The 20126-nt window shown below is 34.5% G+C and overlaps 3 protein-coding genes across 4 annotated transcripts; all 3 read right to left on the reverse strand.

The window, feature by feature from the left end:
- Positions 1-1559: 1559 nt before the first annotated feature.
- Positions 1560-5018, reverse strand: LOC129890230 (uncharacterized). Its single transcript, XM_055965798.1, has 6 exons — positions 4744-5018; positions 4433-4636; positions 4171-4250; positions 2993-3068; positions 2205-2306; positions 1560-2120 (listed from the first exon to the last, which is right to left on the reverse strand). Exons 1-6 carry the CDS (start codon positions 4864-4866, stop codon positions 1992-1994), a joined length of 714 nt encoding a protein of 237 aa, XP_055821773.1. The 5' UTR covers positions 4867-5018; the 3' UTR covers positions 1560-1991.
- Positions 5019-5248: 230 nt separating this feature from the next.
- On the reverse strand, positions 5249-15916 carry LOC129890229 (serine/threonine-protein kinase BLUS1-like). Of its 2 annotated transcripts, XM_055965796.1 has the most exons (23): positions 15474-15916; positions 12541-12795; positions 12338-12459; positions 12185-12229; positions 11417-11498; positions 11255-11323; positions 10897-11067; positions 10748-10813; positions 9994-10062; positions 9817-9888; positions 9279-9340; positions 8084-8362; positions 7584-7717; positions 7353-7447; positions 7248-7286; positions 7102-7161; positions 6847-6948; positions 6623-6674; positions 6463-6515; positions 6245-6309; positions 6095-6146; positions 5749-5860; positions 5249-5651 (listed from the first exon to the last, which is right to left on the reverse strand). In XM_055965796.1, the coding sequence occupies exons 1-22, from the start codon at positions 15639-15641 to the stop codon at positions 5792-5794; spliced, it is 2181 nt and encodes a 726-aa protein (XP_055821771.1). In that variant the 5' UTR covers positions 15642-15916; the 3' UTR covers positions 5249-5651; positions 5749-5791. The 2 variants fall into 2 exon arrangements, with proteins under 2 accessions (XP_055821771.1, XP_055821772.1); XM_055965797.1 differs by lacking the exon at positions 7248-7286.
- A 1905-nt stretch (positions 15917-17821) lies between these two features.
- On the reverse strand, positions 17822-18822 carry LOC129888616 (uncharacterized). The gene has a single exon (XM_055963565.1). It carries the CDS (start codon positions 18651-18653, stop codon positions 17931-17933), a length of 723 nt encoding a protein of 240 aa, XP_055819540.1. The 5' UTR covers positions 18654-18822; the 3' UTR covers positions 17822-17930.
- Positions 18823-20126: the final 1304 nt, after the last annotated feature.

Here is a 20126-nt window from a genome sequence, read left to right on the forward strand (position 1 = left end):
TAAGAAAAAGTAATAGACCATTAAATTGAGATCAATGAGTAAATATTATACAAACATATTATGCATCAATTAATCCTAACTATAGTACAAATATTTTTTTGTCAAAATTGTGTTGCGTAGAACTACAAATTCAATTAGAAAGGTATTTTCTTCATATGCGCTTATCATTGTTTAGTCCATTCTTTCCTTGGTCTATTCATATTAGTATTCTTAATTATGTGCATTAGCATTTTTTTTTATACATATAAGCTTTGAATTTTAAAAATGTTAGCTCATATATAACTTAGAGAAAATAAGTTTATGTTAATACAATTTAGAAATAGAAAAGATAATTAATCGTAAAGTGTGATCTTCGTTATTATTCTCAGTCGTGCTTAGATATAAATATTAATGATTAGTTTATTTTTCAAGAATAATAATCAAGCAATTATAAACATAATTTAATTTAGTAATATTGGGTCCATAAACAGGTCTTTTCATATCTATATATTAGTATAGAAAAGGATAATCAAGGATCAAATTATAATTTCAGACTCTCTTTATAGGAGTAATTATTAATAAATTTAGAAGAAAGAAAAAGATCTAGAATCATCCTCTTCCTAAAAAAACATCATCATTTCTAGATATATTCTATAATTCTTCCTAATTTTCAATTCAACTGTTTATTTTAGTTTTTCATTCACTTCTTTTTTGTTAACTAAATTTGTATGAATCACTAAGCAGTAACATTGGTTATGCGTGTTAAATAAAAATTTTAATTATGCACATCCACCTTAGTTCGAAACATGCTTGAGGTTTACGACTTTTTAATATGAGACTAATGTATATGATTAAATGAGGTAACATATTTTATATTCAACATATGTTTGTTATTTAACTCAATACTTGCGTCTTCCGTAACGATTAAATTACATAAGTTTTTAATGTTAGTTGTGGTAACCTAAATAAGTTATAAGGTATTGTTTAATTTTATAGAAATAGAAAAGACAATTTACTTGCAAAGTGTTATGCTAATTCTCATTCTCTGTGTCTACCTAAAATATTAAAAATTAATTTATTTTTTAAAAATATAATTGACCACGTATAAATATAAATTAAGACTGTAATATTGAGCCCGTTAACGGCCTTTATCATATCTTGTAGTAAAAGAAAAGGTGACCATTAAACAATTTTAGTTGGCTTCAAAAGAGGAAGAAGTAAATCATGAAAGATGGGATAGGAATATTTTGATTTCTATTTGTTTAAATTAATTTAGTTAGATCAATAATAAGAAAATATTCTCCATAAGAAAGTTAGACGACAATTCAAAGATGCTCATGATTTAGTATTAGCTCGTTTAAAGGAGAAACGCTCCATAATAAGATTTATTTTCATATCCAAAGCTCAAAATCGAGATATCTAGAGGGATCCTGCCACAACTCTTGCCCTTATTTCTAACTCATCTATTAACCTAGCATAAATAACATCCTTTCAGTAACACCATCACGTATCACACTTGAGGCTTATTTATAACTATGAAATTGTGATAAATAATGTTCTGCCTACACTGGAATTTAGAATTGCAGATCAAAAACACCTAAACAAATTCTTCACGAGGACGGTACATAATTTATGAGCTCAGACCTGCCAATACAGCATGAACCTCTGTTCAACATAAAGATACTAAGAATACAAGCTTCCCTTGATACATATAACTCAGGAAGAGAAACAGCATGAGGGGGGGAACCCACAGTACAGATAAGGCAGTCATTCTACGACTGTGAAAAGATAGCTGTGAAAAGATAGTAGGCCCTGGTCCAATCTTGATAAGAGACCATTCAGATATTTGGTGCAGAGTTGAATCATAGCACGTTAAGATCAATCCGTCGAGTACAGAAGATGCTTATTGTTTGGTCAGTGAACTACCTACAGAGTTACACTTCAGCATATGATTGTGCTCTTTCCAAGGATTGGTGTTAGACCCGTCAAAACTCAGCCTTAAACAGGCAAATTTAATGCTTCCTTGAACTAGGATCTTCTTCATCTTCATTAAAATGCTCAGGATTTTCAGGTCTTTTAGAAATTTCCTGCCTCCTTTTCTCATCTGGTGAAGGCAGCTTCTTAAGATCGTATGTTTCCTCCTTCGTACCAATTTGAAAGATTAGATACGAATGATAAACTTCTAAATCATTTACATGTTAATAAGTGCTTCACGTGGTCTATACCTTTTCTATCATTCTCACATCTTTCTTCCTATCAATTGAAGTTCCAGTCTCGGTAAATTTATCCAACACCTGAAAGTTTCCATCTTTTTGGAATGCTTCCAGCTGCAACAAGATGAAACTTTCAATGAGGATGCTACCATTCGGGATACACAAAGCGGAGTAATAAACTAAATAATGAAACGGAATTATAGAAATTACTGAAGGAATTGAAGAACAAAATGAATCTTTGAACCAAACCAAACGTTATGATAACAATTGATATCTGAAATCAATCACCCCTAGCAGAACGACAAGACATAACCAAAGATATAAAGATCAAAGGAAGAAAAGAATTACCATGAAGACTTCAAGCTTGAAAGTAATTTTCAAGTTCAATCCGAACTATAAGGTTTCCAACTTCACAATTTTGTTTGTAGTCACAATAGTCAATCTCCCCCTAAAGTATGAGTCTAGCAAGTATTTATAACTACTACATCCCTATTCGAATCAACAAAGGAAATAAGTACAAACAAGGAAAAAGCAAAATCCCCATTCTACTAAACAATATGGTAAGCAGAATCTACAAAGAAAAGGAAACAAGATGTCCCTTCTTGGAAAGAAATACTAAACCAACAAAGGAAAGGAAATAGAATTCAAGAACTCCCACTTTTGGAAGGAAACAAAATTACGGTTGAGATGCTCTAGTCTCCTCACAATAAACTATGTGTGAGCCAGGCTACCCAGGATCGTATCAGAGAACCTAGGCATAATTGATTTATAGAGTTTGAGATAGACTGTAAATATATTACCTGAATGTGGAAGATGCACAAGAGGATGCTAGCAATGGGTAGCAAGCTATCTTCAGGAGATAGAGACAGATTGGTGCTGCATACGATAAAAGAGCATCATAATGAAATGCTTGGTTATAAATATCAAGGCAAAATGACTCAATTAAACATCAAAAAATGCTGATAGTGCCTTTGCCTAAATTTACAGCAGCAGGGAATATCAGCTTCCTAGAGAATCTGATGTTATCAAGAAAGGACAAAAAGAGCAAGTCAGACCTTTCACTATTCAAGGGATTATTCTCAGAAAAGCTATTAACCATCGTTTCAGTCATATAACAGCATTGAGTACTGGTTATAGATAATAGCGCCAGAAGGTGTTGAAAGGCTGTTTCAAACAATACGCAAGAAGGGTGACCGCTAAATTGCCCTTTTGAATTTAGTGGCCTTGAAGAAGTCTAGGGGAAGAAAACCCAAAACAAGGGTCTCACTTTTGGTTTTAGCCCTGCATGATTTTCAATATGTTCAGGGGACAATCTTAGTGCAAACTGTTTAAGTCATATGTAATCAGGCGTATGCTTCACAGCCTTCAGCATAAAGTGGCTTAACAAGTCAAAAGACTAGTCAGAAATGGACCTACCTTGGTCCACGAGGATTCCACTCTCCTTCATCAGATAACTTCATTGTTTTATAGGTAAATCACATTTAGATATGTGTGTGTGTGTGTTTGTGTGTGTAACTGAATCTCCCTTGACATAGGAATGTCAAAGGAGCAATGGTTAAGAAGATCCAAAATTTGTAGGGGTTCCCACATGCAAGCTTCATTAGCACCATTTCATTGCATTTTTTCAAGTTCCTTGGTGAAAATCCTAGGCCCAACCCTGAGACTAGTTAGTGAACTTTAAAATGATACAAGTGTTGGTCTTCCGATTATAAACTTTAAAGCTTACAATCATATCAAAGTTGGAAGCTTACATGGAAATCAAGAGGGACAAAGTCATTCATGGAATTAGAGAGTAAAATCCTTCATTTACCATGATTTGTGAAGGATCCGTGTAATATAGATGACAAGATAGAACTCTGTGTTTTCTTTCTTTCTTCTTGTTCAAACTTCAATACATTCCTTAAAACACATTTAGGGTGGTGACAGGCCATTATATTAAAACATCACCTAGAAAACTAAAGTTTTGAGAGCTCCGTACCTTAAATATGGAGCCAAATACACAAGAGCATAAACAGCATAACGCGGTTTCCCAGTATCCAACCATGCGAAAACCCAACTCTACAAAATAAACCAGGAAATCAATCAATCAATCAATCACACCTTAATCCCAATTCCCAAGTTAGTTGGGCTCAGTCCCTAAATGGTTTCAAACTACCACAACCCTTCACCTTCCTCAACTCTAAACCCAAAATTCCAATGTAGAACAAAAGATGATGAATATGCAATAAGAAAAACCTCACCATCCAATTAAAATACGGAATGATGCTGATAATTCCCATGACAGCAAACCTTGCATCAGCAGAATCAATCGTGGATTCACCATCATCATCCTCCGAGTAAGTAGTCGGGAAAACCCACGAGCTCAAAATGCAAGCACCGATAGCAGCGGCGTAAGGCACATCGTTTACAAACTCTGCCCTGCAAGTTCCATTTCTCAATCTTCTCTACAAAATCAATAACAATTAACATATTTCAGCTCATTTTCATTCCAATACAAGTAGGTATTTAAGTTAAAAATGAGATTAGAACAAGTAGTAATTAATTTAATCACCAGATTAAGCTTGTTACGGAGGCGAGCTCGATAAAGAGGTCGGAGAGTTGGTAAGAGAGAAGATCGTAAAGACGACGGAGAAGTAGAAAGAAGTAGAGCTGAAGTGGAAGTGAGAGATTTCATCGCCAGAGATAAGAGAACGGCGACGGCAGCATCTAATCTCTGCCGGCGAAGTGTTTGGTAGTCGGATTAGGTTAGGATTATGGAATTATTATTAGTTATTATTAGAAAAAGATTCGTGAACACGAAAACAGTGCCCCTTAAGAAAAGGAATATCTTATGGCTCTTGTTTGGCGCTTTTCATTTTCGAAAGCGGGTTCCACTGCCAAACAAACATTACCACCTAAATTAACTTATTCATTTTCATTAAATGCAATACGAACTAATATCAACATACCGGTGTAATCCTATACCTGAAAAGTATACATAGACCTTATTCACAAAATCAATTGGCAATTTGGCAACAGCCACAAATATGTTAGGCATCGACCAGGTAGAGGGATACTTGTGAAGCTAAAAGCTTTATTGAACACATCTCATCGTCATATTGGTTTCTCATATATGTTACAAAATTACAACTTAATATGACTACAACATAAACTAAGGATCTACAAATGAAATTGGGAATTGAATCCCCCCCACCCACCCTCTGCCGCCTTCTTCCCGCTGAGCCCTTCCTCCACAATCTTCTATATCTAAATAAATAATAATTCCCTTGGCGTGAATCTGCACAAGAAGCTTGTTTTCAGCTCGTACTCGTCAAACAAATGAAGAAATTATCTATGCGCTGATTGTTTTGTTTATATTGCTACTTGGAGGATTCTTCCCAGACGAGCTATTCAACAAGGACAAGTGCATGATTCAGCCACATAAGAATAATTACACTCTGCCTCTTCCTATACTTCAACCTGCAAAAGCAAATGAAGCTGATAAAAGTCCATTCAAGGCATTTACATGTGAGTGAAGAACTCAAATCTATCTGCTCTAGCAACATCAAATACACACCTGAATATACACGGTGTTTACACATGAAAAGTATCATTTCTCATCAGGATTCCAATTCTCTTCTGTCCCCATCCTCTCCGCAACTTGACGTGGCATTTAACCGCTGTTGCAACTGGTAGCAGATGAAAAACCATTGTTAGCATAACACTTGGATGCAATTAATAAACCTCTCCAGTTCATCCCCTCCATTGTTTTAACTTCAGGCCTAGTTTTTTAAACTTCATCACAGAAGAGAGATATCTCCACACAATTGGTCTTCTATTATTATCTCTTCATTCTTTTTTTTTTCTTCAATTCAATTAATATTACATAGACCTTTGCATCAAAGAAACGAGTATGCACTCACCTGCCAGTATTTTAATTTTTCTGCAGTTAATTCATCCGTCAAATTAATCATCCTGCAAAGTAGAGGGAAGATCAGTTCTTTAACTAAGAATTCTACATAGAACTGTGGGAAAAATGCACCACAGTTGATTTGTGTCCACAGTGGACTGACCTAGCCTGAAGCTCAGATATTTTGACCAACAATAGCTTCTCCCTCTCAGAAGCGGCTACTTCAACCTGAAAAACGCAAGTGTCTTTATCAAAATGAATGGTTGCCATGTGATAAAAGTTCCCAATAAGAGACAAATGTTTATATAGCTCCATGTAAACATTTGCAGTTTCTAAAGTCTTAAAGCTAAGCAAATTTTCAAAGCAAAGACATGTACTTACAGTTCCATTGTTCTCTAGGCGCTGTAGGGGAGATAACTTCCCATTTTGAGAAGCTGAGACAGAACAAGAAATTTCAATCTAAGTAAACCTGAATCCATGTTACTATTGGTAAACACATTTCTTTACATAAGGACATCAGACATTTCTTCCTCATACTTACAATCTCCTGCCTCAGATAGTTGCAAGCTACTCAATAGATTTACAATGAGATCCTGATAACAAATGCAGTAGAAATAAAGAGTTAGAACAACCAGAGAAATAAAAATGGATTAGTAAATCCTGAATTTAACATTTCCTTTCTTGTTTTTGTTTCTCTGTTTTTTTTTTTTGTGTGTAGGGGGGGTTACACAGATCTTGCATCCCTACCATACACTGATGCCTTACCTGTTGAATAGATGTCTGTTGAAAGAGATTTTGTAAGTGGGGCATGAGAACTGAAGCAGGAACATTATTAAGGCCAAGTTCCTTGGGCGGTTGACAGGGTGGCTGAAAATTTATGAAAAATGCAGTATTATTATGTCAATAAGTTCTTTGCTTTTTCACATGGTTAAGAAAAAATAGCACCATTAGGGTGGATCTCAAGTTTTAACATATTACATCATTTAACTACAGCAGTAAAGAAAGGGGCAATACACACACCATTTGTTTAGATTCGACCAGCCATTCTCCAACACTAGCAGACTTCCTAAGTGGTGATCCCTGTGAATCACAGAAATCTTGTGTCAAAGATACAGCAGGAATGAAATACTTGAGTTGTTTTGAGAAGGCAACACCACACCACTTACTTGGGAAGATCGTCGAGGAACTGTACATAATGGAATATCCTAACATACATATATAAGTTAGCAAATAGTCATCTAAAAGAAAGAGAATGAAAAAATATGATTTACCTTTACAAGATCTACATTTTCTGATGTTACAGAGAAACGGCCTTTTATTTGGACCAAGTTCGGCTTCGACTTGTCATCCAAAGAATCTTTGAATCCTGAACAGATAAAAATTATCATTACTGAAAAGAGAAGTCTGCCTTTAGTAGCATGCCACCTAGATTTTTCCTATTAACCATTGTCAGTCTTACACACAATAGCAAAAAAATGAACTTGTGTTGAAAGCATTAATACCCCCAGATGATTTAATCGGAGCTGATAAACTATTTCCTGAAGCTCGGTTTGGAAGCATTAAAGGGCCACTAAAGCTGGGTGCTCTTCGCACTGGATGAGTTTTATCTCCTGGTTGTTGGTTTTCAATCTCACTTCTGCAAGAGCAGCATAAGTTACACACCGATTTTAGTCTCTATAAAATGTATCCAACACACTAATTTTAAAGAAAATGCCTGTGAGAATTCCTTCTCCCATGAAAATCTTTTTTGTTCCAACGAAGAAACATTCTTAAAAAAAATCGGGGACCTGCCCTATTGGTAGAGAGACCACATTTCACCATTCAGTTCTGATTAATTTCCTTTCACCCTATTACCGTTGAAAATGATATGAAAAGAAGGCTATTTGATTCCTGAATATTAATAAAGCTTCATAGTTAAAGCTTTGGTGCAATGTTTTTCTTTTGATAATTTGTCTTGGTGCAATGTAAGATACAGTAGAATAAGCAATGAGTCGTACAGAACCTTTCGGAGTTTCGAGCTCTTTCTGATGCCGAGTGACTAAGTACAGCGCCTGCCATAAGTGGTCCGCTCTGACTTTGACGAGCTTTTGGTGTTTGAGTTCTACTCTTGGCCGGTAAGGCATCCCTGTCTGAGGTTAGGGGTGGCAACTCTGTTTTTGATGCATTCTTCTTCAGTCCATTTTTCTCCCAATGATCAGAATCTAGTGGACTACTTTCCAAATCTTTTCCCTTCTTGATCTCATATTCAGCTACTGGCACTTCACCAACACTTTCTTGCTCACTGGGAACAAGATGTATCAACAAAAACTAAAAGTGAGATGATAATAATCCAAGGCCTACCTTGACCAAAAATAATTTAACTAACGGCTCACATAATCTAGCCCATGCATAACCATTACCTAAACTATCATATTTTGGTGGTGATGACAAAACAATTATTAATATCCTCCCCAGGAGAGAGCAGTTAGTCCTCAGAAAATATGCTGATGTTTTTTATCTTCTTTTTGAAACTAGATGTTTTTTTATCTAAAAATTACATTGAGAATACCTGTTTTGTACTTGATTCCACAGGAAAAAATATATGCTCCAGAAGAGAGGATATAATGGATAAACTAACTTCTAACCAAAAAGCACCCGAGGGAAGTGACGCATGGTTCGAAACTTAGTGGATAATGGATCACCCCTCTACCCTTCTACCCTTAACGTAAATATGGACAAACTTAACTTAAATAATCATTATGGATTCTAAGAACAATATTTAACATGAAAGCCCAGACATCCTGCGCCTCAATTTGTACGACACACTAGTATTGTGGGATATTAACACCATCCCTTAATATAGTTTATAAGTCTTTCCCAACTTCCTATGATAAAGATTCGTTTAGGTATCCAACTTTTGAACTTCAACATGATATTTTCAGTATCATGCTAATTTTCAATCATTACTTTAATATTTATTCCCTTAAACTCTTCATCCAAAAAAATACAACTTTTTAGAATGAAATGGTGGGAGTATAATAGTTGGCCCAAAAATGATTTAACTAATTCTAACACCTAAAAGAACACGGGATTCAAGCTCATAAAAAGTTCAAAATTCAAACAAGGTGTCAATTCCCCCTTGCAAACTAACAGCTACTAATTTGATATCTTTCCATGACTAATTCTATGTGCCTGATCAAAATGAAAAAGGAATATACCTGGCAATAGAATCTTTTCTAGGGGTTGATTTTCCAGCATATTGTAGGGCAATAGATTTCTCCTGCAAATAGGAGAACAGTTCAAGGCCGATGTGAATAACTTGAAAACAGACTAAGAGCCCGTTTGGATGGGCTTAAAAAAAGTAACTTTTATGTATGAAGTGCTTTTAGAACTTTGAAGTGCTGAAAGTTATTTTTATAAATAAGCAGTTGAGTGTTTGGATAAAAGTACTTATGTTGAAAATAAGTGTTTGAATTTTAGGGTTAAAAGAATAAAAAGGGTAGTTTGGGAATTTAGTTAAAATATAAGGGATATAAAAGTAATTTCTATGGTCAAACAAAATGGCTTTAAGCACTTAGAAAAAAAAAGTTAGAAATCCTAACTTTTCATTTTTGACTGACTTTAAGAACTTTATGGCTTAAAGTTAGCATTAGGCAAACACGTTCAAAAGCTAAAAAGGGCTTATAAGTTGGTTTGACCAACTTAAAGCCCATCCAAACGGGCTCTAAAGCACCACAGAAAAAGACTGGCAAAGACCTTGTAGTTCATATAAGCTTTCATGGTATCATCTTCTTCCTTAATTTCTTGTATTTCATCATCGTCCTGTACCTGCCACAGAAAACGAGACTATTAAATTTAGGATGGCAAAATTCATGGAGCAAAAATGAAAGAGCATCTTTATCAGACATAAAGAGACGCCTCTCATATACATACCAGTGAAGCCTGAAGCTTTAAGTCCTCCAAATCAAAGTTCCAGGCGCTAACTCCCCGTTGGTATTCACTCTGTGAAGAACAAAAAAATGTTAAAACAGAAGGAAGTTTTTAAAGAAGGCAACTCCACACCTTGTTCACTCTCACATGCCACAGATAAAGAAACATGAAAAGAGAAAGATTGGCGTAAGGCACAAAGTAAACACTTGCAAAAGGGAAAAAGATGACGGAAAATGCTTTTACTTGCTTAAAAACAGGGCCATAGACACAATGCGAGAAGTAATCCTTTCGGATGAGAACATAAAACCATTATTTGAGTACATCATCACCATCCTTATTGCTTTTTCTTTTTGAAACCAGAGGTACATCATCAACATCACATCCCCATGTCCAAAGGTTTGAAAGTGGACACGAAGAGAAAGCACAACATTCTTTAAAAGAATAAAAAGAACCAGCAGAATGAATTTGACAGTTATAATTAGCAATTATACACTAACCAATTTGATATCTCCGATTTTCATGGAATGCACAAAGTTCAACAGAGCAAAATGGAGATCCAAAGATCTGGAATTCATAATTGAGAGGCTGATTACATTTTCTCATCAATGATGAAAAACTAGTCTAAGAGCAAAATGGCTTTTTTGTGCACAGAAAACTAGCATTGCAGCTACTGGAACAAATAAATGCACGCGAGCTTAGATGGCATAACCATTGAGCACTAATGAACAATGTCATCGATAGAACAAATGCCACAAACCTGTGATAATGCTTCCTGCTCAGAAGAAGGCATTCTCTTCAAAGCTAGTTGGGCAGCATCTTTAAGCTGCAATAATTTCATCAATCAACACTAGACAATGCTAAGTAGGAAAACTAAGCAACCCTTAGAACAACGATACTATGAAATACCTGTAGGGCTTTAACTCGATTCCAAAGTGGTGGCAGGTCCGCAAAGAGTTTTTTTACAGCAAGCTCTGGGGGCTTGGCATTTTTGAAAAAAGAATGCTTCAACAACTTCTCAGCGGTTGGCCTTTTAGTTTGATCTTTCACCAAACACATTGCAACCATTTCCTTGAATGACTGTTATGACAAGTAAAAACCATTTTGTTCTCCATACATGACACAAGATAAAGATTGAAGCACAAAGAAGATCAACATATACAAATATCTCCATGTACAAATGCAAATGAAACAGCTTACTTTTTTTTGGGTACAGTTGAATGAAACTGGAATTTAATACCTACTTACAAAAAAATGGAATTAATACCTTAGAGAATTTTTTGTCTCTGTCATAATCAAGTCCAGGAGGGGCATTTTGAATTGTCATCAGTAGTACCTGTGGCAAGAGAACAGAAGGCAACTTAAAAAATGCATACTCAAGCACCAAGTAAAGTATTGTTGTTAACCCCTCTTGGAAATGAATAGATACCTTCATTGGAGGGTACTTTGAAAATGGTGCATGACCATGAGCCAACTCCAGTGCAGTTATTCCAAATGACCAAATGTCAGCCCTGTAGAAGGAAGAAAATTAGTGTCCATAGCATCGATAATATAAATAGTCTCAGAGACCCTGTATAAGTACACAAGCATATCACTTAGACAAGAAGAAAATGTAGACCTTTATGTCAAAATTCAGAATTCTCATCTTAGAGCGTGTTTGATAACTCTTTTAAGCACTTAAAATTACCAGATTAAGTCATTAAAAATTTAGACTTGTTTATACATAAACTAAAAATCATGTACCACTTAAGTTGCTTTACCAACTTCAAATAAACCAAAATTAGTTATCACTGAAGTCTGAAAGACCACATATCCTAAAAACAAGTTTCTAATCAACCATAGTTGCTTAGTACATGAATTAAAATGCTTAGAATATGTCGTCATGAATGATAGAAGCTTAATCATTACAACCTGAATAAGTCTAAGAAGCTAGCATTATCTAGTGACAAATTAATATACTTCCATTCAAACAAATACTAAAGAGGATAATTCATAGTTGAATTCAGTGACAGGATTAAAATGCATAAACTTAATACCTTTCAGCACTAAAAGTTCATTAACGTAATTCAATGATACAATTTCAAATGGAATTCAGACTTCAGCTTTCTCAAATAGCTCTCAGTCAACCATTAAACGGAAATTTACATCATAACATATGAAACCATCAAGATTTTACACCGCGACAGAGAAAACTCACTTGAAATCATATCCAGTTTCAGGCTGCAGAACTTCTGGCGCCATCCTACAAAATAAAAGTAGTGGATAACTTGATGGACATGTAGGACACGAAAAAACTTGCATAGAAACAATTATTGATGGAAATTGACTGAAAGGATGCCTATATGCTCACCAGCACGGAGTTCCTACAAAGGTTTTCCTTCGCTGTCTATCACCACTGTCAAACATGCATGCTGAAACACCAAAATCGCCCAGCTTTACTGCCCCATTAGTGTCCAGCAATATATTCCCAGCCTGGGATGAGAAAAGTGGTAGAGAAACCACAAATATCACAATTTGAGGGTCAGAAACAAGGGAATATCAGCTTTAACAAACCTTAACATCTCGATGGATGTGCCCATGTCGATGGAGATATTCCAACGCCTTGAGAGTTTCCTTCAACATAGAACAAATAGCAGATTCTTCAAATCCATCTGGATATGCTATTTTTATGAGATGTAGACAAGAACCCTCAGCCATGAAGGGCATCACTACCCAGAGGTAGTTCTCAACAACAAATGAACAGAATGACTTTATTACATTAGGATGGTCTATCAAACTCATCGTTTGAGCTTCCCTGCGTATGTCATCCTGTGGAGAAATAAAATTCTTTCAACTGCCTAATACAAAATAGCAGCATGATCCTACCCAAATAAAAATGAAATTACAAAATACAGTCTTTATAACATGACATCTCAATTTGTAACTATAAGAAGCCTTCCTTGACACTTCTACTCCTAGAAAAGGAGCTGACGCTGACCAAAAATCACCTTGAGAGCAATTTTCTCAAAAGACTTAAACTTTCTCGGAAGCATGCAACTTTGCTGAAAACAGAACCCTATGGACGTAAAAGATCTAAATACTGCGATTAAGGTTTAATTGTTACTGTCTCACTTCTCTTTTTTGTTGTAGAGACGTGTACGAGTGAAAAATGTGAGATTTATAAAATAACTAGTTTAAGATAACCTCTAATTTATCTTTAAAATGAAATTAAAAAATTAGCCGGAATAGAGTTGAACGAGCAAAGAGGATTCATATAATTGATGCCAACTAGTTTGGGATTCATTAATTGATATTTAAATTTGTTACTCTTTAATTCATGCCGTTGTTAATGGAGGAGGATTGGGCCCCCCTGAAACATTAAGGAATCAATAAGTGAAAATATAATATCCCAATTAGAGAATATATGAGGATCTTTTCTTTCTTTTGGATAGGAGTGGAGAGAGTTTCAGAGGCAATTAGTTTAGCAGGCTATTATAACACGAAATGAACATACACCAACTAAATATATTGTTCCCTAATAACATGGAAATGAAATTATCTAGCGACATCCACAACCAGTTCCCCCTATCAGAATTTCAATCCAAAATTGTTGGTAGAAGTTACAATATGACAAGCTAGTCTTACTCCTTAACTATTCTATGAAATATGACAAACTAGTCATTAAATATTCTATGTAATAGATTTGAACTTGTTGATATGGCTTTTACTCTGTATATTCTATGTAATCGTAGTCTTTCACTTCTTTGGCCAATATGACTATTCTTTATAGTTTAAGTTAATTATCTCGTATTATACTTTTTCTCGTCGGAGACTACACTAAAGCTCATGCTTTAGTTAAAAGCTAAAACACCAGCAAACACTTGGCAGTTTTCTACATTTTTTGCCTTTAATAACACTGACCTAATAAATTTTAGTGGGTGCTTACATTGAATGCATTGATCAACCTACCAAAATGAACTACTATCACAAGTGCAAAGAAGCACAGAAATGCTGGGTGGCACAAAAATAGACCAAGCACAGCTGGTCATGGTAACTTTCAGGGATACTTCCTCTTAAATATTTTCCTCGGGCTGATTATAGTAAGGGGTCTATTAATTGCTTACCAAATCTGTATTTACCTTATTAAGAAGGAAAAGATCTTCAAAGATCAATTCACTACTGAAATTAAAAACTGCAAGCAGATGTATATCGTGGGGTTCTACTAGCGACAAATCAAACAAGAACTTAATGAGAAATCTGCCAACAAAAAAAGAAAACGTCTTTGAATTTTGATAACTAGAATCCCCCGATAAAATAGGATTAGTGGTGAGTGGTGACAGGGATAATGTGATTTTATGTTGCATACTGGAATATGATGGTATTTGTCGAGCGAATCCACGGGCTTCTGAGATAATGTCCATCAAAGATGTATTTTAAGAAAAAACTATTTTAAGGTTTTGTAGTCCGTTTCATTGTCGACCAACCTATCACTCAAAACAAGTTGCTGTCATTTTCTATCTTTCTTTATCTGATCCAACTAAAATTTCCATTTAGTGTGTGTATGGTTTTTCTTTTGCCCTGCTAAATAGTTTTGTAGCATATTATTTCTATTTGAAAAGATCCCCAACAGCAACAACAAAGAAAAGTAAAATTAGGAAATGACTTGCCATAGACATGGAACAAATTGCATTTCAAAATAGTTACCATTATCAAAAAAACAAATTGCATTTCAAAATAGCCAAAGATCGTATATGTTCTTTTTATGCCCTTGAAGAGAACTTCATATGCATACATCATCATCGGAACACCTAGCAAACCGAATCTTTGACATAAAAGCACAATCCAAAAGGAGTTCAAGAAAAGAATTTAAAGCTTCCAAACCTGATTATTGTTACCGGTAGGTAAAACCAGCTATCTCTTAAGACGTAACCCTAGTTAATCGATTATACTTTGTTATCTGATTACACACAAATTAACTCTAGTTCCCATATATCTATCCGTGCATTAATGTTTAGTGTCAATGAACTCCAACAACAACAACGACATATCCCGTGAAATCCGACAAATTGGGGTCTGAAGAGAGACTATTTCAAAAAGACCTTGGCTCGCCAATGAACTCCAACAGTGTAAAATTAATACAAAAGGGTCAACACAAATACAAAATCAGTGACTTCGTTCAATCAACATCACTTGGAGCCACCAGAAAATGAGTCTTGTTATATTGGCCGCTGACAAAATACAAGGAGTAAAAACACGGATGTATGACAAATCAAAGCAAACAAAAAAATCACAATTGAAGCCTCGTCCTTTTTAACTCTATGATCTCTATCGCCAATTTGCAATTCTAACCACATATATCGACTAAGATAAACTAAAAATGCATCTAAACTAAACTTCTCAAAGCAAAATATCAACCAATCCGCAAGTCAAATCAAGTCAAAGTCAAATTTCCATCAGTAAAACTCAAAGAGCACATAGATACAAAAGCAGAAGAAATAGAGACACACCAGATTGCTATTACAGCGATCGAGATCCAAGCACTTGACTGCAATTACTTCATTGAAAGGAAGATAGATCGCTCTATAAACAGTTGCACTCGCTCCGTAACCGACTTCTTCGAGAAGCTTGTAATCGTTTGGATTCGCCGAATAGTTTCTCGGACCGCCGCCGCCCATCGCCGCTCCGACCGAATAAGCAAAAATCGCGTGTTAGAAAACTGAATTATAAGTCGCCGATTATGGAAATGGCCGTTGAAGTTGTCGGAAAAGCATCGGAGAAAGTATTGACAGTTGAATGTAGCTCACAAATGAGCTACTATGACAAAAAATTATCGATAATATTTTTCAGAATTTGTTACTATTTTATATTTTTTTATTTTTTTCTATAAATTTTAGGCGATAAATAATTTACTGAAAGTGCTTTTACTTTTATTTTATCATCAGGGGATCTGTTGACTACCATGAGAAATGAAATAGAAAAAGAAAGAAATAATATGTATGAAGGGAAGGAAGGAAGGAGGTGCCAACCAGCATATCGATACGGGTAATTCGGGTCTGGGTTCCGGATCATAAGTTGGATGGTGTAGAGACGCTGACGTGGATACATGCATCTCCGTGATGACACGTAGGTACTTGCCATGTGATGTAATTAATCGCGTTTCAATTTATTTATAGCAACAAAACGCAAAAGTAAAAATAAATAAAAATTCAAATTGTAATAGGAGTAGTGAATTATTCCCTTGTTCACTATCAAGATTCATCACGTATAGATAGATAGGCAATAATAATAATCAAAATTGATTGAGTTGACGCAGTAGGTGATATTCTGTAAGAGAAACAAGAGATCGATTCCTCATTTACGCTTATTTTTTATTTAGTTGAATGTTGATAATACTAATAATTAAGTAAGTATATTGTAACAATTTTGATATATGTGAAGGTTTATATTTGTTGTCAATCTAGTACATGTAGTAATCCTCATTTATCTCAACTTGGAATCAACAAACTAAGCAAGCTTATATTATCTCTAATTTGGAATCAAACGAAGTAAGTAAGCTCACCTGAATATGTATATTAAGACTTATTCGTCAGCTTAATTTCTTTTACATCTCATAGGCACTTCAAATGCATTCAGATTATATCAATCTCTATTAATCTCATTGACCATTTTTTATTTAATTGCAAAGATCGTATTTGTAATTTGTATGAATTCAAATAAAGAAATAGAAATCCATATACTGCATGCTGATTAATATTATTGTTATAGTATAAGTTCAACTAGGTTCGCCTTTAGTTTACTACTAACTAAATTAGTTTCACTTATTATAAATATTATCTATGATCAATTTCTAAATAATTTGGCAGTGTAAAGAGAATTATACTACTAATTATAGTAAATATAAAGGTCAACACTTTTTTCGAATTAATAAGCGTTGACCGTGCAATGGAAGCATGACAATACTCTACCAAATTTGAATTACATCATCTCCCCATCCACCTCTAGCGATTTTCCTTCTGAACTTGTAAGCATTCTTCATGCCAAAAAATTCTTATCATGATTTTTGGCCAAATTGTTATTAACCTAATCAAGAGTGTATTTTCATCCCTTCATGTGAAAAATATGTTATACTAACTAAATGGTGAAACAATTGAGTGATTGACAATTAATTGGTAAGTTTGTAATCATTCAAAAGCAAAGTGGTCAAAAAACAGGTGAGATAACAATTTTAGGATAATTAATTTTGGGAAAATTTGTTTTGCGGATAAACGAACCTAAAAGTAAATTAAAGCACAGTGAATTAGTGCAATAATGGCCCGAAAATTGTGTTTATTAATTTGAATATAATATAATGGGTAAAGTTGAGTTTGGTAATCGTACATCTACCTACTTTTCATACCGCACTATTTTTATAGTTTCTACTTTTTAATATTTTTTCTTTGTTGTAGTTTTTAATTCTTCGATCTCATATCGTTGTTTTTGTGGGATAGATTATATTGGAATTGGTACCTTTTATTTCGTTATCGCTATTTTTACGGGATACACTATCTTATAGTTTCTCTATTTTTTATAATTTTTTATTTTTTGATTTCAATTATTACTTGTGTTTTTCTATTTCAGTATTGCTATTTATATATTTTTTGTATTATTTCATTGTTTGTTGTGTAATATTCTTTTATATATATATTTCATTATTGTTGCTGTTTCATTTTAATATTCCCATGCCTTCTAAGTATGAAATCACTTGTTTATTATGGAGATAGAAATATGCATATACACTGTAAAGGGATATGTTTGTTATATATTTCAAGGTTCAAATTAGTAAATTAAAGCAGAGTCACAGTGAGACTAGTGTAAATAATGATCGGAAAATTGTGTTTATTAACAATATGAAGATGACTCGAATTACTTGTACAAAACTTTGTGCTACATCCTATTTGTTAGAAATTAGTAGCAGAAAAATAGTTTTATATGAATCTCCTTCTTCTTAAGCTCTTTGAAGAAGCTCTAGAGACTAAATACCCCACCCCCACCCCAAGGCACATCACCCATATCCCTACATCTACTGCCCACCCAACTCCCTCCGCCGTGTCGCCGCCGCCGTCCGAATCCTCTTCTTCACCTTCACACTCCGAGCAGCAACAAGTGGACCCCTCATCAAGCTCATTTTCAACTTCTTTTTGCTCAGGAATCTCCTCCAGCTTCTGAAAAGTACAGCTCCTCTTCCTCACCGTCATCTCCACCTTCTCAGTAATCACTTCAGGGGCGGCGCGTCCTTCCACCGCTACACACACCTCTGCCCCTTTCACTCGTAAATCGTCGTTTTCCAAAGCCCACTTGCAATCGATTCTCCAATTCTCTTGATTCATGAAAATACCCTTTATGAGCTTAACATGAGCCATGAATATTTCGAATTTTACTCCTTCACTCGCTTTAACTCTGTCTCTGTTTCCGTAAATAACCCCTTTTGTTGTTACTGATACGACCCGGTGTAGCGTAACGAAAGCGGGGGAATTGGATCGGATGTTGGAGTCGTTTATCTGTAATGGACTCTCACTTATGCGGGGCAGATAATGCAGAGTTAGTGAATCGGGTAAGACATATTCGGTCGGTGATGAAAATGATAAATGGAGGTAGAAGCCTTTGATTTTCAGGCGATCTATCTCGTTTGGCTGAAACCCTTTACACATTTTCCACGAATTTTGTTTTGTTGATCGGAATGAAGCATGAATTGTTATGAGGTTTGAGGTTTTTATGAGGGGCTAAAGAAGTAGGCGACGTTTGTTTTGGAAGGAATCTTGGGGCTGGAGTCTGGAAAGCACACGGTTTTGACAAATTTCATAGTGTCAGCAGAGGGACGTGGACGGTGGACTTGACATAACGACAAATTTTACCCAATTAAATATTATGTAAATTAAGACCTACTTTTAATATATTTTACGATAAGAGCCAAATCAACTTATAAGTTCCTTTTTAATTTTTAGACGTATTTATTTAATACTAACTTTAAGCCATAAAGTTCTTAAAATCAGTCAAAAATAAAAAGTTAGGATTTCTAACTTTTTTTCCTAAGTGTTTAGAACTATTTTGTTTGACTATGAAAATTACTTTTATATTCCTTATATTTTAACTAAATTTTCAAACTACCTTTTTTTTATTCTTTTAATCATAAAATTCAAACACTTATTTTCAACATAAGCACTTTTACCCAAATACTCAATTGCTTATTTATAAAAATAACTTTTAGCACTTCAAAATTCTAAAAACACTTCATACATAAAAAATTATTTTTTTTAAGCTCATCCAAACGGGCTCTAATTCAAAAATACTCGTTGTTGCTTCAAAATAAAGGAAAAATGGGTTAAATTTGCCTTAAACTATTTGAAATAGAGCAGGTTTGCTTTAGACTTTATTTTTTCTTACTATTTGCCGCTTTAAACTATTTGAGAGTTTCATTAACCCCTTGAAATTAATAGTCAAAATTGCATTAATATTTGTGTTAAACCTGTCGTGTCTATTAAAATATTATTGTACAATTACGTGTGTTTTATGTTTTATTCTTAATTTGAATTTGAAACTAATAAAAATGCGATAGTTTAAAGGGTTTAGTACCTGATATTTATAGTTTATAAGGTAATGTAAGCACAATTTGTATGAAAATAGTAAAAATGTAATAGTTTTTGGAGGATTTTAATCTATTATCTTCTCTAAATAATAAATTGAAACTAAAAAGAGAATAGAAGACGACAAGGTAGGAAGGCGGATTGGCCAACAGAATTTTGATATGCCGCGTGCTAACTGCTAAGGCTTTTTCTTTGTTGTTCCTTAAACAGTAGTCGCAAAAAGTAGCCAAATACATTGTACTCGTTGTCTGCAGTTGTCTTTTTGATTTTTCAGCAATGATTAAAAGGATTAGGCAATGATCTATCCAAACCTCTTTTTATCAAAAATACTATTTTATATATTTATAATAGATATTGAATCTTCTTCTTGTGTTTATATTTTGAATATCATTACTGAAAATTGTGGTTACTCATGTCATTTCACTTTTATCAATTTTGATGTGTTGCTTCCGATTTGCTAATTAATAGAAACATTTGGTTTGGGCAATTGCATAGTTTCACTTTGGGCCTGTTTGAAGTTGTGGGTACCAGATCCGCTTC

The sequence above is a fragment of the Solanum dulcamara genome, chromosome 5 (assembly GCF_947179165.1).
Source record: "Solanum dulcamara chromosome 5, daSolDulc1.2, whole genome shotgun sequence".
NCBI lineage: Eukaryota > Viridiplantae > Streptophyta > Magnoliopsida > Solanales > Solanaceae > Solanum > Solanum dulcamara.